General features: G+C 39.8%; 2 protein-coding genes across 2 annotated transcripts in view; one reads left to right on the forward strand and one right to left on the reverse strand.

The window, feature by feature from the left end:
* nt5dc1 (5'-nucleotidase domain containing 1) overlaps positions 1 to 27,472 on the forward strand; it is a 644,476-nt gene that overhangs the window by 15,234 nt on the left and 601,770 nt on the right. Inside the window, exons 3-6 of the mRNA XM_078542226.1 lie at positions 1,546 to 1,617; positions 5,296 to 5,405; positions 5,757 to 5,836; positions 11,474 to 11,555. Coding sequence (XP_078398352.1) covers positions 1,546 to 1,617; positions 5,296 to 5,405; positions 5,757 to 5,836; positions 11,474 to 11,555 — 344 coding nt within the window. The remainder of the gene's footprint in view (positions 1 to 1,545; positions 1,618 to 5,295; positions 5,406 to 5,756; positions 5,837 to 11,473; positions 11,556 to 27,472) is intronic.
* LOC144680415 (uncharacterized) overlaps positions 16,758 to 27,472 on the reverse strand; it is a 69,497-nt gene continuing 58,782 nt past the window's right edge. The window contains exons 12-13 of the mRNA XM_078541382.1: positions 22,796 to 22,845; positions 16,758 to 18,853 (exon numbers count right to left, since the gene is read on the reverse strand). Of these exons, the coding sequence (XP_078397508.1) occupies positions 17,064 to 18,853; positions 22,796 to 22,845 (1,840 nt within the window). The 3' untranslated portion in view covers positions 16,758 to 17,063. The remainder of the gene's footprint in view (positions 18,854 to 22,795; positions 22,846 to 27,472) is intronic.

Consider the following 27,472-nt stretch of genomic DNA (forward strand, 5'->3'; position numbering starts at 1 on the left):
TAAAAATGTGTTATAAAACCATCAACTTGCAAAAGATAGAACAGTAACAGCTAATGCTTCATGAGTTGATGAACGACTAAAGAATTTGGGAAATATTCCCAAAACTACAAAAAAGGAGAGAATACCAAGTTGCAGCTGAATTGGCTCAGGCAACAAACATAATTTGTAAGTGTGAATTAGGAGCAGGAGAGGGCCATTTGGCCCTCGAGCTTGCTGTACCCTTAAATGAGATCCTGGCTGATCTGATCATGGCCCCCAGCTCCACATTCTAAGAAATTGCCAAGTCAAATCCGGAATGAAGCCCTAACCTGACCCTGAAATAAAGCAGAGCATAATTTCCACCTTCAGGGATGTTCTCTTTTTCATTCTTAAGTCCTGACTCTGATATAAACAAATCAAAATACTCCACAGTAGTGTTATCATTGTACAAATGTAGCTTCATTGGGGGAGGCTGAAGTCCCACCATTAAGGCCAAAAATGGGAGCTGGCCCTGTTTTGCCGGGTGGTGGGACTCTGGGGTGACATTTTGCCGCCGCTGGCTGGGACTACTGTTCAATTGAGTACAACAGTGTACCCCCTAGAGCTGCTGGCCCAATCAAAGGGCCTGCAGCTCAGTAGTCATGGTAGCGTCACTGCTAGTGGTGGCTGCTGCTGAGGCTGAAGCTCCAGGACGATGGCATCCATCTGCCTTGGGAGACGATAGACGATAGGTGTATGTTACTTTTGTATTGAACATCGTCTCTTGTGGCTGTAGAGGCTGATTCGTGAGTGACAGTCCCTTCCACAGCTGGCACAGATGATTAGTGTTGGCCTGAGATCGAGTGATGATTTTTTTCCTTCCAGCTGGTTCCCTTTTCCACCTTCTCCAGGATAAGATTGTCTCAATGGAGAGGCGCTCTCAAAGAGCAGGTAGGTCTTCATGGGAGGTTGCGGACAGGCAGGCAGGGATGAGAGAGGTGGAGTCATGATGTATCAATGTCATCAGTGCTGGGGCGTGGCTGTTACCAGTGGTAGGGGTTTGTTGGGGGGGGATGGGGCCCGTGCCTGGGCCACGGAGTGCCCATTAAGGAGGGCTCCACAACCTGCGAGTCCATGGGAAAGCCACCAGGCAGTCAGTGCATGCCATGGCAGGTTCTCCAGATGCGGACAAAATAGGTAGGAAGTGGACCTTAATTGTACTGTTTAGTGGCTCATTTAGTCCCCAGCACTGCTAAGCTTCTTGTTTGCTGGCATTTTGCCATGACGAAGGGGAGACATTTGACTCTCGACGCTTTCCACTGCCATACTGCCAGCCCTTCTGCCTCCCTGCCGGACCTCAGTGGGCCAGGACAACTCAGTCCATTGTCTCAAAACTTAAATGAATGCAGTTCATAGTATGATTGTTGGTCAAAAAAAGATTGAGAGGGTGCACAATCCAACAATTCAAAATATTGAGCACTCCTAATGATAGAAGAATAAATAGACCTAAATCAATAAATTTTATGACTGAACTTCTGAATTTCAGTATTGTTTGTCAGTCTTCAACCTGTCTTGTTTTTTTGGCAGTTTCAAAGGCTTGCTTTTGGACCTGGAAGATGGAAATTTACTGAAGCTGGGTGAAGATGGGACAGTACTGAGGTGAGTATTTAGTTTTTTTTCATTTGTGCTACACTATAAGCCTCCAAATAGTGAGGGAGGTATAGAAGGGTAAATCTGTAGGGAAATCACAGGTATGTGCAAAAACTATAGAGGGATGATATTGGGGGGACTTTAATTACCCAAACATTGATAGGGATGATGTTAGAGTAAAGGGAAAGGAGGGGGAGGAATTTCTGATGTGTTCAGGAGCACCTCCTTCATCATTATGTTGTTGCATCTGTTGCTGGGAATTCGGGTATGCCAAATGTGTGGAGGGTCACATTTAGTTACTAATTATCATTGTATCATAACGTTTAGATTACTAATGCAGAAGAGCAAGGAACAATCTAATATAGAATTTCTAATTTGGAAGAGGGCTAACTTCACTGGGTTGAGAAGGGATCTAGCCCGGGTAAAATGGAACCACAGACTCACAGGAAAAAATATAATCCAAAATCTCGTAGCAAAAGATGCGCTGGGGAAAAGTGATCATAATACAATTGAATTCCATATTAAGTTTGAAAGCCACATACTCCAGTCCTAAACAATAATCTTAAACCTAAACGAAGCTAATTACATAGGTATAGGAGAAAGCTATTATTAAGGAAGTTGTAACAATGCACTTAGGCAATCATAATATGATCAGACAAATCCGGTGTGGTTTTACGAAAGGGAAATCATGTCCGACAAATTTATTAGAGCTTTCTGAGGATGTAGCTAGTCATGTTGAGAAAGGTGAACCAGTACATACATTATAAGTGGATTTCCAAAAGGCATTCAGTCAGGTCTCACACAAAAGGTTAATATGCAAGATAAAGGCTACTGGAGTTGGGGGCAATATATTAGCATGGATGGAGGACCGCTAATTGATAGGAAGCAAAGAGTAGGGATAAAAGGAGTATTTTCAAGTTAGTAGGCTGTGGCTATTGGAGAACCACAAGGATCAGCCTCCGCTGTTTACAATCTATATTAATGATTTAGATGAAGAGATTGAGCATAAAATATGCAAGGCTAATGTAAACTGTGTGGAGTATACATAGAGGCTGCAAAGATATATAGACAGGTTAAGTGAGTGGGCAGCAAGGTGACAAATGGGTTATAATGCAGGGAAGTATGAGGTTAAGTATGAGTTTGTTAGTAAGATTAGAAAAATAGAATCTTTTTTTAAAGGCGTGAAACTTGTAAATGTTGATGTTCAGAGGATTTGTGTGTACATTTATATGGAACACAAAGTTAGCAAGCAAGTAGGAAGGCAGATGGCATTGCAAGGTGTTTGGAATACAAAAATAAGTAAGCCTTGCCACAGTTGTACAGGGCTTTGGTGAGACCACACCTGGATTATGTAGTTTTGGCCTCCATATCTAAGGAAAGATATACTTGCCTTAGGGGTAGAACAGCAGAGGTTCACTGGATTGGTACCTGGGATGAGAATATTGCCCTGTGATGAGAGATTGAGTAAATTGGACCAACAGTCTTTAGAGTTTAGAAGAATGTCCTTGAAACATGAGTTTTTTCACTGACTATACAATCTAAAACATGGACGAACAGTCTCAGGTTAAGGGGCTGATCATTTAGGAATGAGATGAGAAATTCCTTCACTCAAAGAGTTGTGAGTCTTGTGAACTCTCTACCCTCTCCGCCCCACCCTCCAACATGCTCCATCATTGAATGTATATAAGGCTGAGATAGATTAATTTTGGGCTCTAGGGAATCATGGGATATGGGTGGGAATTTTCTTCTAGCTGTGGTCTATTAGTGTTTTATACAGTTCTAGCCCCTGCTTTTACAGTCTAGGGCTCAGCCTGCTTATCCAGTCACCTTCAGGAATCTGTGGACATGGACTCCAAGCTCTCTATTTGTCTACACTTGTAACAAATGGTGGAATAGACTCGAGAAGCCATATGGTCTACACCTGCCTCTATTTATTATGTGCTATGTGTTGCTACTCCATCCATCTAGAATGTTGTCAAGACTCAGAGCCTCAGTTGTGTCCTCTTCTTGTTGCTTGTTATTTGGAGTGATACTAATTTGCTGGACTTTGCATTTTTGGGGGAAGCTTGGCTGGAGAGATTTCTAAATGTTTCGAGTTAGGTTCAGGTCTGAAAAAGCCCAATATTAGATCCTCAAGAGGAGACCATCTTACATTACAAAAACAAAAATAAAAATACCTGGAAAAACTCAGCAGATCTGACAGCATCTGTGGAGAGGAACACAGTTAACGTTTCGAGTCCATATGACTCTTCAACAGAACTAAGGAAAAATAGAAGAGAGGTGAAATATAAGCTGGTTTAAGGGGGAGTGGGACAGGTAGAGCTGGATAGAGGGCCAGTAATAGGTGGAGATTGCCATAAGATGTCATAGACAAAAGGACAAAGAGGTGTTGACGGTGGTGATATTTGCTAAGAAATGTGCTAATAGGTGACATTAAGGGTAGAAAGCAGGACGAGCAAGGTACAGATAGCCCTAGTGGGGGTGGGGTGGGGGGAAGGGATCGAAATAGGCTAAAAGGTAGAGATAAAATAATGGACGGAAATACATTTAAAAATAATGGAAATAGGTGGGAAAAGAAAAATCTATATAAATTATTGGAAAAAAGGGGGGGATTAGAAAGGGGGTGGGGATGGAGGAGAGAGTTCATGATCTAAAGTTGTTGAACTCAATATTCAGCTCGGAAGGCTGTAAAGTGCCTAGTCGGAAGATGAGGTGCTATTCCGTCTAGGCACTTTATAGCCTTCCGGACTGAATATTGAGTTCAACAACTTTAGATCATGAACTCTCTCCTCCATCCCCATCCCCTTTCCGATCCCCCCCTTTTTTTCCAATAATTTATATATATTTTTCTTTTCCCACCTATTTCCATTATTTTTAAATGTGTTCCCATCCATTGTTTTATCTCTACCTTTTAGCCTATTTCGATCCCTTCCCCCCACCCCACCCCCACTAGGGCTATCTGTACCTTGCTCGTCTTGCTTTCTACCCTTAATGTCACCTATTAGCACATTTCTTAGCCAATATCACCACCGTCAACACCTCTTTGTCCTTTTGTCTATGACATCTTTTGGCAATCTCCACCTATCACTGGCCCCCTATCCAGCACTACTTGTCCCACCCCCCGTTAAACCAGCTTATATTTCACCTCTCTTCTATTTTTCCTTAGTTCTGTTGGAGTTATTCGGACTCGAAACGTTAACTGTGTTCCTCTCCGCAGATGCTGTCAGACCTGCTGAGTTTTTCCAGATATTTTTATTTTTGTTTTTGTTTTGGATCTGCAGTTTTTTGCTTCCATCTTACATTACATCAGTTTGACTTGCAAGTCATAATATGAATGCAGGCAAATTGTATTTGTTTAATTGAAAGTTATTTTGGTAGCAAACAAAATGTATAATGGTGGTTTTCTAAGTTAATTTTTTTGTGATGAAATGTCAGGTTAGAGCTGAACTATGTTTTTGACTTCAGCCAGACAAATTTTTCAGTTGTGCTAAATTTAAAGTTGTAAAATTTTGAAATATTTGTTCTATTTAACATCATTAATGTATTGAACTTAGCATACTGCATACCATTTATTTACTCTGTTGTACAGTAATTTTCTAGAATATTTTCGAAGTTACAGGTGGTCGCAGAACTTAGAGTAAACTAAGTGTAAATTAACAAATCACCAACGTTTGATATTTCAATTAGAGCTAGTCATGGCACTAGAATTTTGACAGTAGAAGAAATATTGGAAATCTATGGAAAGAAGAGAAAATGGAAGCACTTCAAAACGATCAATGGAACATTTGCACGCTCAGGTATGGAGTAAAAAATGGATAAAAACATTAATGTGAGTTACTTAATTACAATTTAGTAATGTTTATATATGTGTAAGTCCTTCAAATGCTGAAATGCTATTTTTTCAAATAACTTAGTTATTGATTGGAAGAAAATACATTTACTGTAGCAATGTACAATTCTGGAATAATATTCAATGATGAATTTATTCATTGTAATGTAAAACTTAATTAGAAATAGCACTGCACCATAGTTGTTGAAGATTCTGATCTAATAAAGCAAATTCTAAATCTACCAATTGTATTTTGTAATAGAAATGTAATATATTATCTTCTAAAGAAATTTTAATTGTCTTTTTTCTTCTTTTCCAGGCAAATATCATTTCTATGACAATTATTTTGACCTGCCAGGAGCTTTGCTGTGTGCTCGTGTAGTGGATCTGTTAGATCAGGTGAGACAATGATAATTTTTGACATAGAATCAGAGAATTTACAGCAGAGAGGAGACCATTTATCCCATTGCATTTATTCTGGTTGCTAAATTGAATTATTTACTCAAATTTCAATGCCCAGTGGCATCCCTGCATGAGATTTTCTTTAGTAAAGAGGGCAGATGGTGGCATAGTGGTAATGTCACTGAACCGTTAATCCAGAGACTCAGGCTAATACTCTGGGGACATGGGTTCAAATCCCAATTTGGCAGTTGGTGAAATTTGAGTCAAATAAATAAATCTGGAATATAAAGCTAGTCTCAGTAATGGTGACCATGACAACTATCATTGATTGCTGTAACAATTCATATGATTCACTAAGGGAATCTGCCATCTCACCTGGTCTGGCCTACATGTAGCATCAGACCCACAGCAATGTGATTGCCTCTTAACTGTCCACCGAAATGGCCTAGCAAGCCTCTCAGTTCAACAAATGCTGGCCTTGGCAGTGACACCCATATCCCATGAGAGAATAAAGAAAAGAAAATGACAGAGTGCTTCATTTGCTGTAATAGTTTGTTCTGTTTTGTTAGAGCAAAAATGCAGTCAGCTCCAGGAGTTAAACCTCAAAGTGAAACATAGTTTCTGGAAGTTTTTTTTCCCTCTAAACGTTTGAGCAAGTTTAAATTTTGGAGCATAAGCAAAAGTAAAAAACTGCAAGTTGAAAATCTGAAACAAAAAGCGATGGAAACATTGGGTAGGCCGGGTCCATAAATGCTGTCCGACTGTTTCCAGCATTTTATGTTTTTATTTCAGATTTTGGAGGCAGAGCAACCTGTTGTATGCCTCTGATAACTTATTAAAGAGCTAATGTGATCAAGTCATTTTAAAGAACAGTGTGAAGATGATGATAATTGAAGTCTGCAGAATGTGATTATATAAGCTTTCAGGAACTATACACAACAATTTTAATTTTTCTAAGGCCTTGCTTTTAATAGTCATCTTAATAATTCTGGTCAGTTTTGTGAACTTTCATATTAGATATTACTTCAATCTACTAGAATTTGATTTCGTTGAGTTGAAATCTAGAATGCTGGAACAAACATTTTTAAGTTTTTTTTTAACAAATAAGAATATTCATACAAAATAATTCATCTGGTGTAGCCCCATATTTGCAGTTGCTATAAATGGATTTCTATGACTTGTTCAATTCAAGAAGATATACTTTTCTTGCAAATGAACACTGAAGAAAACAAAAACAAGGAAATGGATGAATACATTTTAACCACATTGTGATAATGAGGATTCCACTGTACCTTGGTTTTAGTTATAGCATAGAAAAGCTTCAGAGGATATTGTTGGTGTAGTTGAATTGAACTAATCCATATGGATGGGTGGCGATTTGTCCAATCACCCACTTCATTTTCCCACCTAGTCCCCCATACCATTTGATTTGCTTAGAGTTGAAAAATCTTGTCAATCTCAGCCTTGAATATATGCAAACGATTGAGTACTCTCAGCCCTCCTGGGTAGAGAGTTCCAAAGAATCTCAGCCTTCTAAGTGAAGAAATTTCTGCTCATCTCATTTCAACATTACCATCCCCTTATCCTGAGACTATACCCCACCATTAGTTCTTGACTCTCCAATCAAGGTAAGCATTCTCTGATTGCCTGCTCTGCCCCTCTCAAAATTTTACCATGTTTTAATGAGGTCACCTCCCATTCTTCTAAACTCCAAAGAGCATGGGTTCATTCTATGCAATCTCTCCTGATATGACAACTCATCCCAGGAATCAATCCAGAGATCTTTTGTTGCACCTTCCTTATGGTGAGTGTATCCTTCCTTAGGTATGGAAGCCAAAACTGTCTGTGGTACTCCAGGAATTGTCTCACCGGAGCCCTGTGCAGTTGCTTCAAGTCTTTCTTTGTCTTCTAATCCAGCTCCCTTGCAATTAAGGTCAATATACCATTTGTGTTCCTAATTGCTAGCTATACCTGTATCTTAACTTTGTGTTTCTTGTACAAGGGCACCTATATTTCTCTGAACACCAATATTTAATGTTTTTTCACTCTTTAAAAAAAGTTCTGTTTTTCGATTCTTCCTACCGAATTGAATAATCGCGTATTTTCTCACATTATATTCCATCTGCCACCATCGTCCCCATTCTCTTAACCTTCTAAAATCCCTTTGCGGCCTCCTAGTGTCACCCTCATAGCTTATTTCTCTATGTAGCTTTGCATTGCCAAAAAACTTGGATAAATAACTCTGTTCCTTCACCTAAGCAATTGATGTAGATCATAAAAAGCTGAGGACCTAACACAGATCCACTAATATAGCTTGCAACCTGAAAATGAACCATTTATTCCTACTCTTTGTTTTCTATCCCTTAACTGATTTTCTATCTGTACTAATGTGTTACACACAACCCCATGAACCCTTATCTTACACAGCAATGCTTGGTATGGCACCTTATCAAATGCCTTTTGAAAATCCAAATTTACGACATCCACTGGTTCCCCTTTATTTATCCTGTCTGTTACATCCTCAAAAAATCTTTTAATACTTTTGTCAAAAACGATTTCCCTTTTGTAAAGCCACATTGACTCTCCCTACCCATATTATGATTTCCGAAGTGCCCTGTTACCACTTCTTTAATAATGGATTCCACCATTTTCCTGATGACTGATGTCAGGGTAATTGGCCCATATTTCCATTTTGCCTCTCCCTCCTTCCTTGAAGAGTGCTGTTACGTTTCTATGTGCAAATCCACTGGGATCTTTCCAAAATCCGGGGAATTTTGGAAGATAGCACCAATGTATTCACTATCTCAGCTACCTCTTTTAGAATCCTATGATGTAGGCTGTCAGGTCCAGTGGATTTGTGCGCTTTCAGTCCTATTAATTTCTTGGGTGGTATTTCTTTACTAATGTTGTGGAGAAGGCAAACAACTTTTTTATCCTCTCACCGTCTGTCCGTAAGCAGAGGTGTTTTTTGAATTATTTTTAAAGTAGGCTGTGGCGTATTTTCCCCAAACCTTCAGTTTGTGCGGTCCAATTTTATAGGTAACATGCAGCAAAGTCACTTTATGATAAGCTCAGAAGGTTAGTTTATTTCACATTCAAACCCGGAGTTTGAGGTGTGTTGTGGGGTTGGGGGCTTGGTGGAGGTGATGTTCTCAACCTCACCCAAACACATATACAGTAAGGGTGATAGAAAAGGAGTTTTTTAACTATGGATAACAACAGTAAAAGAACCACAGAAATGAATATTAGTTGACATGATTTCCAGAGTCCAGGAATCAAAATCCAGAGGATGTTTCTTTTATGCTGGAGTTCAGTTCAGATGAGTTCCTGGTGGGAAACAGTAGCATGAAAATCCTTGAAACGAATGATAATGCAGCCCGATGGGATTTCTGTGCTTAGACCGCTTGGCATGCGATGATCGGAGACTTTTAAAATCAAACAGCCTTCGGGGAGTTGAGACATGGTGACCAGCTGCTTGGTCAGCTGACAGTCCTGCTGAAGATCTTTTCAGTTGGTGTTAATTAAACAGGCTGCTTGTTTCTCTTTTCTCAAATGAATATAGAGATTTCAAAATGGTCACGAGACATATTACATCCTTTCTCCACAATGATTTCAAAAGGGATGTTTATCTGGTGTCTGGGTCAGGCCTTTGTTTTATGGCTTATAATGCCCCAGTTGTTAGCTTCTGAAAGAGTCAGCATCCATGTTGAGGATCTTGTTTTGGGGAGCTATTTTCTGGACAGACCTTGTGACTCTGCTAGAGGGTTTAGTTTATCAATATGCAAATGATGTCCATTGTCCTCTCAATGGCCCCCTTTTGAAATGGACCTGGACAGTCCAGGTGTGAGATAGAGCTGTTAACAACTCTGCAGGAATAACAAGTTTTGATCTCTGCAAGTCCCCTGATTTTGTGATTATAATGTCCTTGCAATGGGATGCGAGATTCCCCATGAGAAGGGAACTTTTTTTTTCCTGTAACTTCTGTTGGAAGCTTCCAGGACAGATGGCCAATCATGTGACCCATGTGACCTGTAGCAGCCATCTTTTGGCTAAGCAAAAGTCCATTTTAAAAATAGCAGAAACGAAAGAATAAAGTTTTGACTTTCTGTCTTATTGACATGACACGAATATTAATTACTTTAAGTTCCTTGTATTCATTAGACCCTTGCTTCTCTACTATTTCTGGTATGTTTTCTATGAATTGAACTATGAAGACAGACACAACGTATTTATTTAACATCTCCGCATTTCTTTATTTCTCATTATAATTACTCCTGCTCTACTTCTAAGGGACCCATGTTTACTTTTCTCTGCTCTCTTGCTTTTTGCATACTTAATTTTTGAGTCTATGAAGATTGAAGGAGTTAATGTTTGGAACGATTGAGTAACCAGGGATATGACGTTGATAGGGATCTAGTGGTTTATTTGGGAAAGGTGGAAAGAGACTGAAAGCTTTAAGTTGTCTCCTCTCACCCCCAGAAATTGTAAAGCATAGGGTTGATATACCTGTTTTCATTATTTAAAGTGATAAGTGGTCTTATGCTGCTATTGCTGACTGTGATTACCATTATTCACATAGGAAGCCAGGGCCAGCTAGCTTGAAGTGACTCTGGACCAGAGGACTAACTGGTTACATATTTATTGTTCTTATGACACATAAACACTCAATGTGGACAAATCTTGGCTGTGAAAGCTGCATTCTGTTTATTCATATATCCTGTGCAAAATTACTTCATTTGTTGGTTTTCATCCATGCTTTATCTGACCAATGTCCCTTATTATTCCATTCCATAAGGACCTCTGTATCTAGTGCATGCAACAAGGGAGCATATGATAGTTAACTCAATATCGAGTAGCCAAAGTGCATCCCAGATTGTAGGGTTTATTTGTGAGAGCAACTAGTCCTGTTGATCACCAGTGAAATATCTGGTGTAGGCCTGTGAAATTGATAACCATATTCCCACTTATGATCCTGGAACCACTTGAAAGCTCTTAAAGTGCTTACTGAAATTTTACTATGTAAATAGTAATGCAGCAAACACTTTAAAGAACTTGAACCCACTCCCCAGGTCACAACTAGGAATGCAGATGTTGGACTTTTCTCAAGAGGAGTTGGTGCAAACAAAGGTAAGAGATAGTTGGAGAAAGCTGCCTTGTCACTGCAGCTGGAAAATAGGGAAAGACAACAGAAGGGACCATTGGCCAAAATTACTGTTTTTTGCAGCCATCAAGCTGGAGCAACAGTTTTGTAGTGCCATCTATCTGAGAGTTGGAGTTATGGTGAAACAGTCAGGCTTACATTGAATAGGTAAGTCTAAGCATTGTAGGGGTGATGTAATTGGAAATTGTTACAGGAAGTGTGCACAATACACAAGACTTATTTTAATCTAATAATAGATGCTTAAAAATCAAGTACGTTATTCACTAAATTATTGAATGTCGTAACTTTTAAAATGTCAAACAATATTTCAGAACAACAATTTGCACCTTTGTGTCTTCCAGAGCATTTTCCCACATGACATATATAACTCGCAGAATTATATTGATTCTAGCTGCACTTTTAACTTTTCTGACTTCTTAAAAAGCAGTTGAACTGATGTGTTTTGGGGTGTTTAAACCATTGTTTTTTCACAGAATAGAAATGTGAAAAAATATGAATTCTGGAAGGATGTGATTGCTTCCATAGAATACAATTACAAAGCATCTGCCTTCAAAGGTAAGTCATGATTTCACAATTCTAGAATGCACAGTTTTATAGGAATTAGGATTTTGGATTGTCAACTCTTATAAAGGATTGTACATCTGGAACTTCAACTACTGCAGAGATTCCATCCAATACTTGTAGGCCACTTGAAGCTTAACTGTTGCATCTATTTTGGATTTCCTTCTGACTATTTGATCTTTATTTTGGGACCAGTGTTGAAAATGGTACACTTCGAATGTTCTTTGACCATTTATTTCATGTTTGTGTTAAAGCACATGCTGTTATGATTATGGATATATCCACTTTGTAAGTCACCACAAAACTATTTGCACTGTTCGTCTTTCTGGATGTTATTAAAAACATGGTGGTTGTTAGAAGGAAGAAATATAAAGTTTATTTTTTCAATCTATTGCTACTATGCAAGTGTAGCACTTGAGTGGAATTTCCTATCAATTTATGCCAGTGAAACAACGTAATTGTGGCACAATACCCACTTCTAGTTGAAAGTTGTGTAAATTCAGGTGCAATTGATTTGCTCCTTCTCTTCCTCTACATCTAAATTTTCTCCAACTTTTACATCCGTCTAACAACCCCTCTGCCTGAATGCATCTTAGCTCATGAATGTGGCTTTGCTCCCAGGCTAAATTGCTGTACACATGGTTCAAAACAGGTGTAAAATTTAGCCCTGAATCTTGGGCCAAGCAATAAGCAAAGTCATTTTTTCTGGTGTTAGATTGATAATTTTAAAGCGATTTTTATTTTATATTCTCTCTGAGACCAGCACTGTATTTTCTGTTTCTTTGACTGCACATTTATGGCATTAGTAATGTCACAATGAAATTGAAAAGCTTGCATGTTTTTAAACGTGCTGTGTCTAATGTACATGAAGCATAGTTAGCAGCCTTGAATCTTCATACTTTAGGAAGAACATATGATGTGAGTTCAGTGCTTGCCTTGGGCTCTGTGTGTTTGCGTTAAATTTCTTGTAGTTTACATCCATTTTTATGTGAAATTGGCAGGAAATTTCAGTGCAAATAAACATCAACAGAATGGCTGTAACTTCCCCGTTACACCCCCTGAGAAAGTTCCACCTACCATAGTCCGCATTTACTATTTAAGCATACTGGATTAGTTTTGAACTTAATTTACTTTGTTTGCTACCTTATTTTTTTCAAGGTAAATGAACTCAATATGATAGTACATCCTTAGTTTGATCAGCCACAACAAGGTGGCCTGATACTACCCATAATTTTAACTGTTCAGACTAGAATGAACTCTTTAATTGGCTTTCTCTTGGATAACAAGTTAAAGCTGATGAGAATATTTTTTGTTGCGCTCTGCCATATTTTGTATAAGGTAAAAACAAAAATAATAAAGTAGACCTTTGGTCTCATCTCTTAATCATTTTCCTGGCCATATTTTTAATGGCAATGGCTAGCTTAACAAAGGAAATTCTAGGGGAGGGAAGTCATTTATTCTCTTTTTTAACATAAACATATTAGATTTTTAAAATTCCTAATTGTTTGCCCTCATAGATACCTACTACAGTGCATCTCTTCCTTCTTGTTCTTGTTAGGCAACTTAGTGACCTTCATCTACCTGGTCAGCTCCTTTGAAACCAATGGAAATGCATTCTGTTGGAAATGCCACTCAGTAGATATTTCCTGTTGTGCTCAGCACAAAAGACAGTTTCTCTAAGTGGTCCCACTTCTGGTGGTATAAATGTAGTATTGGTTGGGGTCAAACAGAATACTCCTATTACTGTAATTTGCTCACTGGAATTAATGCAAGTCCCATCACTTTCTCCTCTTCTGGAATTGTGGCCATGCAAGTTTATCTATAAATTATGCACAGCAGGTTTATTAAAAGTAATATTTAAACAGGCAAAGAGGTAAATATTGCAGCTGCCACTTGATTATAAAATTTTTATTGCATGCCTCTGCAAATACACAAGTAAAGATGTATCAACTTTTCACTTTTGCCAATACTAATGTGAACTGAAATCAGCATCTGTGATAGAAATTTGTATATGGTTTAGTTTGTCCTCACGGTCCCTTCAAGTATTTGTGCCAGTTTAGTAGATCTAAAACAATTGAAAATTGTTGCATACTGAGTGAGAAATAACTCATGCCCCTTTGAAGTTGAAGATGGTACACAGGAAATCGAGAAGATGACTTTCACAATCAGGCAAGGTTCTCAAACCTAAGTGCTGACTTCCTGAATCTTCAGCAGATTCTGAACACAATTCATTTACACATGGTTGAAACCACCTATGCTTCAAATTGAGTATTTTCAGGACAAAGCAAGTAACTTGTCTTAAGTAGTTTCTACCAGCTTTGCAATCACATCGCGCCTGTGCAAAAAGCATGTTTTGTGTCTGAACTGAAGTTTTACATTTTTTTTGTCATAAATCTCCTTTCCCCTATAACTCAACTGTACCTCTGTTCTTACTGTCTACCCTTGCATGAATGGACCTCAATGATGCTCTTTTACCATATACCACTTTGCTATCAAACTTATTTGCATAAAACCTAATCATAATGATATGAATTCAGTTCCTACTGCTACTAATGTACTATCGAATTAGTAACTACTGAAGCCATGTTAAGAGCGTAACATAATAAATAAAAGCAGGAGTAGATCTTGAGCCTGCTTCGCTATTCAATACGATCATGACTGATCTTCAGCCTCAACTGCATTTTCCCTCCAGCTTCCCACGTCCCTTGATTCTCTGGGAGACCAAAACATTGTCTGGCTTAGCCTTAAATATATTTAATGCTGAGGCATCCACAACCCTCTGAGGTAGAAAATTCCAAAGATTCACAATCCTTCAAATGAAGAAATTTCTCCTCTTCTCAGTCCTAAATGATTGACCCCTTATCCTGAAACTGTGCCCTTGTGTTATAAATTTTCCAGAGAAATGTTGCTATACTGTATTGTTAGAATAAAAGCTTAACTCTTTGTAGGTTAAATAGGAGCATAGATTTGACTTGGGAGCTGCCCCATGATAAATGTGAGATGTTGTTGATTCAGTGGCTGACTGTGGCCCGATGTGTTGCTTGTCACCTGAAGGGATTTAATTTTTTTTTATTCATTCATGGGATGTGGGTGTCGCTGGCTAGGCCAGCATTTATTTATTGCTCATCCCTAATTGCTCTTGAGAAGGTGGTGGTGAGCTGCCTTCATGTACTGCTTCAATCCATATGCCATTGGTACACCTGCAGTGCTGTTAGGAAGGGAGTTCCAGGATTTTGACCCAGTAACAATGAGGGAACTGCAATATATTTTCAAGTCAGGATGACGTGTGGCTTGGAGGGGAACTTCCAGATGGTGGTGTTCCCAAACCTCTGCTGCCCTTGTCCTTCTAGATGGTAGTGGTCATGGGTTTGGAAGGTGCTGTCTAAGGAGCCTCAGTGAGTTCCTGCAGTGCATTTTGTAGATGGTACACACTGCTGCCACTGTGCGTCGGTTATGGTGGGAGTGAATGTTTGTGCATGGGGTGCCAATCAAGCGGTTTGCTTTGTCTAGTAAGCAAGATTAACAAGTATCAGTAGCTAATAAGAAAATACATTATAAACACATGCTAATAATGAATTTTGTGATTGTAACGCTGCCAATGTTTTTGTCAGTGTTGTCAGAAACTAAATACTTAGTTGAATACAATAAATTTAGTCTGTAATTGCAATATGCATGTTTTAATTGACCCAAACATAATCATGAAGTACAGTTGTTGTGCCTCAAATACCTCAAAGCACAAAAATGTACAAGGAACCACACAAGGGCGATAGTTATTATATACACAAATGTGGCACCTATCTTGTACACAATGATAAATTTGTTTTTGGTTTGTTGATGGAAGAATTTTGGCCAAAGTACAGCAAGAACGTCCTGCAATTCTTTGAACAGTGTCATGGGATTTTTAATATCCAGCGAGCCTGATTAATTGGAAGATAACCTTGTTTAAAAATCGCACTGATAAGATGGTACTTAGACAATGCAGAATTCCTTCAAGATATTGTTTTTTTTTGTTTCTTTATACTTAAAATCAATTGGGATTTCCTTAATATTGTGAATAATCAGAATGATAGTAAAACTGATAATTCTATGTTCAAATTATTTTCTTAACTACATCCAACTTATTAGGTTATGCAGAAATCATATGTTGAGCAGATACCTGAAAATGTTTTCACAGTGTTACATGGAGGGCTAAAAAGTATTTTATTGCTTAGTGATGTGTAAAGCCTCAGAATTATTTCCTCAATTAAAGGTAATTTGATCATTATGTCAGCCTGTTGGTGCCAAATGTTTGGGACAAAGTCTTCAGCCTCTTCACAGGAGTGGATTGATTAGATATGCATTAGGTTATTGCATACAGTTCTCTGGGTGAGGATAGGTTGGGGATGGCGGTGTGGGGTTAGGGAACCAGTGCATGTTAGCAAAAACTTGGATGACAGTCAATTGGGACAAAATGCAAGCAATAGTCTCCTGGATAAATTGCCGTCTTTAGGCAGCGGAGGTTGGAATGTTCTTTGAGCCTGAAGGCTGACAAGGAGGACATGAGGAAAATTGAATCTAAAGATAATGAAACTGGGTTAAAGCATAGGTAGTGATGTGTAAGTAGAACCAGTTGGTAGTGATGATAGGTGGGTTAATTGGGCCCAAAGCTTAACCCTGGGTTCAACAGAATACTGGGGTTGTCCACAGTCTGGTTTGCAACAGAGGAGCTTTTGATTGAAGCCAAAAGCAATGATTTTGTTTTCCCCAATATTCGATTGAAGGAAATTCTGATTCATTCATGGCTTAATGTCTGAGGGTACAAATGTGGCCCGTTCCAATTTACAATATTGTATATTTCTCAATCCTTCAATCAGCTTGGTTTAAGGATATACCCTGTTGCTTGTCCTGTTCACTTGGGTCCTGGATGCCCTGATTCCCTTGCTGCCATATTATCAATTCTTTCAGAAACTTAATGGACAAAAATGTTTTTAGCTGAAGGATGGAAGGCATGACTGACTGATGGCAGATACTGTTAAATGCCCTGCTGCAAAATTTGACCCATATCTTTAAAATATGATTTGGGTCATGTGTGAATTCACTCACAGCAGTTCCTATTGCTAGTAAACTTTCTACAATTAATTTTGATAGAGTAAAAACTTGTTCATCTCTACAACAAGAAGCATTTATTAAACTGCAGAAATGCCAAGTTCATAGTACTAATATGCAGAAAGTAATTTATTGTTCAGTATTTGTCAAAGGATATGTACATTTGAAAATTTCAGAATGGTAGCCAGAGAATTTTGTTTCAAGTAATTTTATTGACCTGGATAATGGCAGCAGAACATTTGCTCTTAAACACACAATTCTCTGCAAAAACGCATGTTAATTTGACCATTTATGTTTGCTATTTTGTTTCTAAATATGACCTCTAACCCAGGCTCTATGTTTTCCACTCACATTACAACCACAATAAATTCAGTCCCATCATCCATTTCAAATTGCACTTTTTTTAGTTGATATTCATCATGATGGAACAATTAGATACCCTGAGAAGGAGGACATTTTCTCTTCAGATGAATATAAACCATTGAACTCTTTTGAAGGTAACTGAATGTAAACTTTGTCTTTTCTACGTAGGCTTAATATAGCACTTCCTGAGGCCTGATCAATATAACCCTTTTTATAGTCATCATATGTGTACATTATAGCTTCATCATTTTTATATAATCCAACCCAAACATTTGCTCCCTTGACTTGTATATGATAAGAAAATTGATAGATGCCAGATATTTTGCATGTAAAAATCCCAGTGGATGGATTATAATTATTATTTAAATTGATTAATATTTTGTCAAACACTACTGGTTGGCCTGTTGACGAATATGAATGAGAAAGAATGGCTGTAAATGCTGGAACAGAACCATGGTAATAACCATTATTGTCATGTTTTTCCGATTGCACAATAGTTTTTCCAGGTGGACCTGGTGGACCAGGAAGGCCTGGAGGACCTGGTGGTCCTCGCTGCCCAGGTGAACCAGGTAGGTCACCTGATATTTTTCCATAATAATCACCTGGGCTTCCTGGAGGACCAGGAGGGCCAGGTTCTCCTTTTTCTCCAGGGTATCCAGGAGAGCCTTGATTTCCAGGTAGCCCTCTTGGACCTTGTTGTCCAAGAGGCCCTCTTGGCCCTTCTTTTCCAGGGTACCCAGGTGTTCCTGGAGCACCTGGACTACCTGATTTACCAGGCGACCCAGGTAGTCCTGGGTCACCTTTTCGTCCAGGAAGTCCTTGTTGACCCTCTGAGCCTGGGACACCTGGTTGACCTGGAGATCCTGATTTTCCTGGAGCGCCACCTGGACCTGGCTGGCCCTTTGGGCCTTGAAACCCTTGTGGACCTGCTGGCCCTGGATTACCTTTTTCTCCTGGTGTACCATTTTGTCCTGGGTGCCCTTTTGGACCCGCTTGGCCTGGTGGGCCATAAGGTCCACGTGGCCCTTGTGCTCCAGGTTGACCTGCCTCTCCTTTTTTCCCAGTTTCTCCAGGATAACCATTTGCACCTGCAGGACCACGCTCTCCTTTAGGACCTGAATTTCCAGGCTTTCCAATGCCTGGCATTCCTGGTGCTCCTGGTGAACCTGTTTGACCCTGTGAACCCTTTGGTCCGGGAGACCCTGGTGACCCTGGTTCCCCTTTGGTCCCAGGATTTCCAGTTCTTGATTGCCCAGGTGATCCTGGTGCCCCTTTTTGACCTTGTGCTCCTGGCTTTCCTTGTGAACCTGGGGCACCCTTTTCACCATTTGAACCTGGTTTACCAGGTGGACCAGGGGGCCCAGGTCTTCCTAACCCTTTTGATCCAGATGGACCTGGTGGCCCTCTTGGTCCTGGAGCACCTTTCTCACCTGGACGTCCTGGGGATCCAGATCCTCCTTCTCCCTTTGGCCCTGGTTGACCTGGACTCCCTGACTTTCCTTTTGCTCCAGGCGGCCCTGCTGGTCCTGGATGACCTGGTGGTCCTTGGGAACCTGGTTTACCAGGAATTGACAATCCAGGTGGGCCGGAAGGTCCTTTTGGTCCTGCATTGCCTTTTTCTCCTGGTTTCCCAGGAGCTCCTCTATCACCTTTTTCTCCAGGAGATCCCTTTTCGCCTGATTTTCCTGATGCTCCTGGAGTACCTGGTTTTCCTGTAGATGACTGTCCTGGTAGTCCTTGTGGCCCAGGGTTACCAGGGGCCCCTCGCAGTCCGATTCCTGGATTTCCTGGTGGACCTTTTGGTCCTGGAGGACCCGGGGGTCCACGTGGCCCACGCTTTATTCCTTTTGTTAAAAAGAAAGTATAATTTAGATGTTGTTATTAGAACACAATTTTTTTTCATTTGACTACTTTTTCCACTGATCAAGGTGGCAGCCATATTTTTTGAAGCATTTTCCCGCAAATTGCCAGTACTATGCTTTCATGCATCAACTCAGATATAAAATAAAACTCTTCTGCTCTGTCCTAACAGTGTGCCTTAACCCAGTACAGCCCTGGCTTGGTACTGGAACTTGTCTGAGTGGTCTAAGTGCACATTGCACAGTCATTTTTTGCACAGTCATCCAGCGAGCATCAAACAGCACTTTGCACGAATGTACTTAAACATAAGAGAATAGTCCTGCTTGCTAGTCTACAACTGCCACTGAAATTTCTAAATGTCTTTTGGGATCTAACTTAGTAATATTTGAAACAAACAGAGTATGTTGGATCTGCTGAACTCTTTTCACACATTAGTTCTATTGTATCAAAGTTAGATATGAACCTAGTGAGTTATGCACTTTGATATCACAGCCAGCCAAATTATGTATAGATTGATAATGTTAGGTCACTTTGAAGCAGAACGGCTTTATAGTCATGTAAAATGCTGTAATGTTAGGCTGCAAATTGAAAGATTTTTTTCCAGTTTATTGGCAATTTTTTCAATGTTAAAGTTGCTATATAAATGCAAGTTGTTGTTGAGTGGACATTGTTAAATTACTTTCCCAGCTGATGAACAGTGAGCAGAATTCTCTTGATTGGCCCCTCATCTTCTGTTCCTGGCCTCCATGGTAGCTGACATTGTAAATGATACCTCCTCTTCGGGACCTGTCTTCCACCTCCACTTCAAAACTACCGCCATTTCTTGTTTTTTTTTAAAAAACCCTCAACAGCTGTGTTTTTGGACACTTGCTCCATCTCCAACCTGCTTTTCCTCTTTAAAGAGGTTATTATATCTCAAGTCCATGTTCACCTTTTCCCCAGTTCTATGTTTGAATCTCTCCAATCAACTTTCTGTCCTTTCCACAGCACTGACATGGCTGCAGCAAAAGTCATAAATGCTTGTGACAGTGGTCGATTATCTCTCCTCAACCTCTCTGCAGTCTTTGGCACTGATCCACAGGATCTTCCTCCAAGGCCTATCTCCTATTTCCCAGCTCACTTAGGCTTTTCCTTCTTGCTCCACTTTAATTGTTTAATCATAACCACAGTATCTTCAGCAATAACTTCTCTTCCCCTCCCTTACTATCACCGTAGGAGTCTCCCAAGGACCTGTCTTAGGTTCCTCTCCCTTTCTTATCCATGATCTGCCCCCTTGGGAATTTTACTTTATATGAGTAATTTGTCTAGAGCAATTATGATTTATTCCCCTGCCTGTGCCTCAGCCAGCAAGCCCTTAGTGGAATTTATTATTGCCTATAATGGAATAGTTGAAACAGAAACAGAAAATGCTGGAAAAACTCAGCAGGTCTGATAGCATCTGTGGAGATGCTGTGTTTCTCTCTCCACAGATGCTGTCAGACCTGCTGAGTTTTTCCAGCATTTTCTATTTTTGTTTCAGATTTCCAGCATCCACAGTATTTTGTTTTTATGGAATAGCTGAACTTGGAAATAATGCATATTTTGATGGAATAGCTTGACTGAGATACTCCATATTTTTCTGCTTAACACCAGATAGCTATCTATCATACATTAAAAATAGTAAATGGGCTGCAGCAATTGAACTAAAACTACATTGAAAAGTTCCATATCCAGCTTTGTCAATAGTAAAATTTACTTTAACGGTGTCAGTGTTTACCTACAATGCTTGCAGGTAAAACGGTCATTGGGTTTTTTTGTTTTAAATGTCAAACACTGATGGCGGCTAAAACGATAGCTGCTGCAATATGCCGACAAGTTGTGGGGTGAACAAAACTGAGTCTGAATGCAGTTATAGGCTATGACCACGGAGCTCTGCGTTGGAGCAGGCTACATCTCTTTACCATTGTTGTACAGTCATTAACCATGTTGCTAAAAGTGAAGCTTAGTAGAAACTTGCTTTTTATTTTGCCAATGGGACTACGTTTTTTATTTAACTTCCTTGCTCGAAGCTCATTTACTAATTAATTTTCCTCATGGAGGCTCACTCTTTAATTTTGCTGCTGTGCAAGGAACATTAATTCATTAACCTCATGGGAAAAATTGACCCCCGGTTAAGGGGGGGCAAGAGCGGGAGCAGGTGCGAGCGGACGGGCTCCTGATCGGTGTCCCCTGTTGGGGGCGCACCGCCATTTTATGTGGGCGGGCCAATTAAGGCCCGCCCAGCGTGACGTCCACCAGGAAGCGCTATGCACTCCCTGTGCGGGCGGTGGGGTGTTCTCTCAGATCTCCCTAAGTCTAAGTGCTGCCTCAGGGAGATCGGCTCCGTTTTGAAACTTTTAATAAAGTAGTTTAAAAACTTTCCCTGCCATGTCCCCTCATGTGACACTGTCACATGAGTTGGGATATGTCCGTAACTTTTATTGCAATCTTTCATTAAAATTTAAAAACCCTCATGAAGCCTCATCCTGCCAGTGGATGAGGTTTCATGCTTTTTCACAAGCCTGCCTGGGCTCCTGGCCTGCCCGCCAACCTTAAGGTTGGACGGGCAGGTCCATTAATAAGCTGAATTGGTTTCTTAATGGCCTTAATAGGCCGTTGACAGGTTGGCGGGCGCTCAGCCAACTCGAAAATGTAAATGACGTGGGGTGATGTCAGGAGTTCCACCTGACGTCACCCCACGTCATTTTACGCGTCGGCATGCGGGTCCTGCCCTCCGCACGCCGACGGAAACATTCTGCCCCATGTCTTTATTTCATTCATTTTCTCCAGTTTTAGAAGTTTATTTAATTTTTCCTATCTTGTGAAGTTACCTAATTTAATTTAGTGCACTTTCTTCCCAAATGTTGTAAAGCTTCTTTAAAATAATGAATTTTTAATCTTTAATTCATTCTTTTATCTGCGTTTAGTTTTTATTTGTCTTCAACCTTTTCCTAATGTCATAGGGTAAAATAAATGCACACAATTCTAGACAAAATTGAGGGCAGCTCACACTTCTGCAAAGGAAAAACATTGATGTTTAAGAAAATAGCATTTACATATGTAGAATTCTGGAAGTAAAGTGAAGAACTGTGATTTTTAATGTTACTTGTGAGGTGGTTAATTTTTATTGCATTTTATCTAAGATGGATTTATTTGGAGCAAATTTAGGATGTCTTCTGCAATTGCATTAGTGATTCAACACAATTCATATAAGTACAGAATTCTAAATTTTGAGTTATAGGTGTATAATAACTTCATAAAAAAGCGTATCACTTCCAACAGATATGACCTGAATAATATGCTGATCACTTGTGGGAACAGTTAAATCTGTTATATAACCAAATTCATCCATGCATGCACCAGAGTAATTATCATGCTTACTATAGCAGGAAGATTTAAAAAGCAGTATTTAAAAAAAAATGTACATTTTTTTTCTTGGCCTCAAATAGTATTAGTAAAGTTGGTTAAGTACACTGCATCATACTGGAGTATACTACAGTGAATTAATTGAGCTTCTGTTTTGTTTAGCTAATATTTTTGCCATGTATTTTCATTAAATGTTCAGCATTGATATCGATTTAGTACAAGATGAGTTTTATCCTCAGCACATCATACCTGAAGAGTTTTTAGTCTTTGTACAGGGCACAGAAAACTTTAATGTCAATTTTTCTTATGTCACATTTCAAGTTAGTTTGTAAAATAAATTTGACCAAAAGCAACCCTAATTAAAGCTGCTTCTTTTTCTACAATTACTTTACTGTTTGAAGCTAATAGGGAGAATATGCTCCGGAGAACAAATAAATGTGCCCTGAAAAAACCTCTGTGTTTGCCTAATTGTCAGCTGTGTATCTATGTATAAAATGTTTATTGTTTGCCTAAGGCTGCAATAATATCATTCCACTTAGTACCTTCTGAACTGTATGAATCATCTCCATCTGAATCAACCCCATCTGAATCACTCCCTGTTTTAAAAAATCAAGAACAAAATATTCAATTAATCTTAAAATATTTATTCATTTCTAACTTTTTTGACATTAAAAATTAAATACCAGTACCTTTTGCAGCAGGCCTCATGATCTGCATCTTAAATTTCTATATAGAACATAATTACAATATGGAAGACCCAAGCCACCCATTCTAATCAGTTGCACTACTGTTATGCTCATTAGATGCACGGAGAGCTTTAAGAAACGGCATAATAAGTGCTGTAAAGCTAAATATCTGAAAATAGATACAATTTGAATAACAAAGCAAAATTAACAGAATATAACACTTGACTAAATTCATGTTTTGAGCTTCTGTTTGAATTTACTTTTTTGTTTAACATTTACTTTTAGTGGCACATTCAATGGAACTTTTCACATACACCAAAAGAAACAGCAAATTGCCTTTATATAGAAGCTTTATCATGCAAAACATCTGAAGGTATTAATGAAGACTAGGCAGTTGTTTAGCTTGATTCTTCTGTGCACAATACTACTGGACCTGAATTGCCAGAATGGATCATTCTTTTAGGCTTTAATTTAAATGTAATTGGTTACACTTATATTTTATCTGTACACTAATGAAACTGATGCCACTGGGGAATGAATATTTTCTTTCTTTCTTCCTCTTTTGGTATCCAGTGCCTCCTTTTAAGATTTGCATGTTAACTATGGGAAAGGTTGATACTGAATAAAGTTCTATTATAAAGTTATAAAGTTTTGTATCCCAGTTCTGAAGAAAAGTCATATTTGACTTAAAACATCAACTCTGTTTCATTCTTAGCAGGTCTGGCACCTGTGGAGTATTGCCAACATTTTCTGTTTTTATTACAGAGCAAAATTCCGTGCCCCAACAATATGCCTGACCCCCAGTCTTCATAGAGCATATATACACAGACCATTACTGTAAATATTTCTATGTCCCACACCTTATTGCATCTGAGTGAATATGTGCCATTTTTGTGCTGTTGGTATATAATTATTTGGAAAAGAATTGAGACTAGCTTAACTCATTTCACACAAGATCTTTTGAAATTAGATGAAAATTAAACTTTCATTTCATCTCCCTGGGCTGGATTTGAATCAGTAGTTAAAACCTTGTCTCCAATTTGGCAATTACTTTTGATTCCAGATTTTTATTGAATTCAAATTCCATCATCTGCCATGGCGGGATTTGAACCCAGGGTTTCCCTGGGTCCCTGGATTACCTGTCCAGCAACAATGCCACTACGCTATCGCCTCCCCCAATTGTTAGGATAACATTAAAAACTATTTTACTTTACAGCAATATCATAATTCCATCTTCAAAGTTTGAAGAAAACCCAGTTGTCATAATTGGAACCTGGAGGAAAACCATAGACAGCACTTTTAAGCATTTATCACCCTCATGCATATGAAACAAGGGATTTTTTTTGCAATAATGTGCAGCTGGACAAATCAACACTACTTAGATTTGAATGTTTTACTTCACTGGTAAGGAGCTGCATGCATGCAATGTTTTTTTTCCCCAAATTCTATCTTTACATGTACATTAGCAGATTGCTTGTGGCAATGCTCCCAAGGATTCAGAAGAGTAATGGGGATTGTGTAACACTAAGTGTGACTGGAAATACATGTGACACAAGAAGTGCATACTATCTGGAAGACTTCATCTGTCTAGAATTGTTATTCATTCAGTTTTATAAATCAAATTTGTCATATAAATAGTGTAAAAACTCAGTATGTTCATACAGAAAATGTTTGTTGATGTTGGGGGTATCGTCACTGGACTGGTAATCCAAGGACCCAGGGTAATGCTCTGGGGGACCCAGGTTTGAATCCCACAACAGCAGATGGAATTAAAAGGCTAATGATGACCATGAAACTATTGTCAATTGTCGTAAAAACCCACCTGGTTCACTAATATCCTAACCTGGTCTGGCTTACATGTGACTCCAGATCCGCAGTAATGTGGTTGATTTTTAAATTCCCTCTGAAATGGCCTAGCAAGCCATTCAGTTGTACCAAACTGCGAAAAAGTCATTAAAAAGGAATGAAACCGGATGGACCACCTGGCATCGACCTAGGCACCGGAAATAACAGTGGCAAACCCAGCAAAGTCCTCCTTACTAACATCTGGGGCTTGTGTCAAAATTGGGAGAGTTGTCTCACAGACTAGTCAAGCAACAGCCTGACAGTCATACACATACGTCAGTGACAGTGAAGGAATAGTGATATATTTCCAAGTCAGGATGGTGAGTGACTTGGAGGGGAACTTCCGGGTGGTGTTGTTCCCATGTATCTGTTGCCCTTGTCCTTCTAGATGGTACTGGTCGTGGGTTTGGAAGGTGCTGTCGAAGGAGCCTTGGTGAATTCATGCAGTTCATCTTGTAGATAGTACACACTGCTGCGACTGTGCATCGGTGGTGGAGAGAATAAATGTTTGTGGATGTGGTGCCAATTAAGTGGGCTGCTTTGTCCTGGATGGTGTTAAGCTTCTTGAGTGTTGTGGGTGCTGCACTCGTCCAGGCAAATGCGGAGTATACCATCACGACCCTGACTTGTGCCTTGTAGATGGTGGACAGGCTTTGGGGAGTCAGGAGGTGAGTTACTCGTCACAGGATTCCTAGCCTCTGACCTGCTCTTGTAGCCACAGTATTTATATGGCTAGTCCAGTTCAGTTTCTGGTCAACGGTAAGCCCCAGGATGATGATAGTGGGGGATTCAGTGATGGTAATGCCATTGAACATCAGTGGGTGATGGTTGGATTCTCTCTTGTTGGAGATGGTCATTGCCTGACACTTGTGTGGCATGAATGTTACTTGCCACTTGTCAGACCAAGCCTGGATATTGTCCAGGTCTTGCTGCATTTGGACATAGACTGCTTCAGTAACTGAGGAGTTGCGAATGGTGCTACACATTGTGCAATCATCAGCGAACATTTCCACTTCTGACCTTATGTTGGAGGGAAGGTCATTGATGAAGCAGCTGAAGATGATTGGGCCGAGGACACTACCCTGAGAAACCCCTGCAGTAATGTCCTGGAGCTGAGATGACTGACCTCCAACAACCATAACCACCTTCCTTTGCTCCCTTCCTTGCTTAGCAATAACCTGTTCACTGGCGGTACGTTTGGGATCTGCCAGAGCCACTCAGCTCCTGACCTCATTACAGCATTAGTCCAGGCATGGACAGAAGAATTGAACTCCCGAGGTGAGGTGAAGCAGCAAGCTTCATTGACACCCCTTCCACAAATATTCACTCCCTCCACAACTGAGGCACATTGGCAGCAGTGCGTACCACCTACTAGATACACTGCAGAAACTCACCAAGGCTCCTTAGCACCTTCCAAACCCACAGCTACTACCATCTAGAAGGACCAGGGCAGCAGATACATGGGAACGCCACCACCTGGAAATTCCCTTCCAAGCCACTCACCATTGTGACTTGGAAATAGATCGCCATTCCGTCACTGTCGCTGGGTCAAAATCCTGGAACTCTCTCCCTAATAGCACTGTGGGTGTACCTACACCGCATGGACTCCAGCGGTCCAAGAAGGCAGCTCACCACCACCTTCTCAAGGGCGATTAGGATGGGCAATCAATGCTGGGCTAGCCGGCGAAGCCCACGTCGTGTAAATGAATAAAAAAAACTATCTTGAATTTTTTTCTGCATAAATAACGGTGCTTGTGCACCGCAATGGAACACCTGATGCGGCCAAATGTTTCAATGAATAACTTCACCTTTTTTCATAGATCATGAACTGGTATTAATATTAGAGGTGTAATGTGTGAATTTTTGAATTATTTATATAATGTATAACTTTTTTGCAGATAAGTACTGCAATCAAATACATTGTGTCCAGATTGGTGCTGTGTGGATGATTCTCTTGAGTTTTTACCTATCTAGGGATGCTACGAACTGTATATGTTAACTAATCCTGCCATTTAATAGAGGAAAGATTGGAAAGCAAATCAATGGTGTGTGTGTGAACTTTCTTATTGGTCAGTCATGCAGCAACATAAACCAAAGGTAAAATGAAGTTTACCCATACATGCAGGTATTGCAGACATTGTCAATATTACACAGGAAACGTGAAAATTGGGTAGTGACAACAACAAATGGTAGCAGAATTATGTGTTGCTAATACCGCTGTACAACAAGGGTGCAACCACATTGTGAGCTCCCTCAACCACTGTACACCATGTCTATCCTCACCTCATTTAAAGGATACCTGGATCTGCACCTGAACTGCTGTAATCTGCAAGGCTATGGACCAGGTGCTGGTATATGGGATTAGAATTGGTTGCTAGTTTTTTTTGGGTGGTGCAGACACGATGGGCTGAATGGCCTCTTTCTATGTTGTAACTTTTCTATGGTTTTCTGTGGTCTAAGCTTGATAGTCTGAGGCTGTGGCTCCATCCAAGTCACCCATTCATCTGTTATAAGTACTCAGAACATTCCTGCTTTCAAGACCTTGGTATCTCGTCCGCCCCGCCCACACTTGCTTCAGGGAGAGTACTGTATAGTGGGAGTTCAGTGGGTCCAAACTTCTTCAATCCATAATTGTTCTCATCTAGGAGTGGCTGGAAAGCTTGGATATTTGCTGTCAAGCAATATGAG

Source organism: Cetorhinus maximus, chromosome 5 (genome assembly GCF_964194155.1).
Source record: "Cetorhinus maximus chromosome 5, sCetMax3.hap1.1, whole genome shotgun sequence".
Taxonomy (NCBI): Eukaryota; Metazoa; Chordata; class Chondrichthyes; order Lamniformes; family Cetorhinidae; genus Cetorhinus; species Cetorhinus maximus.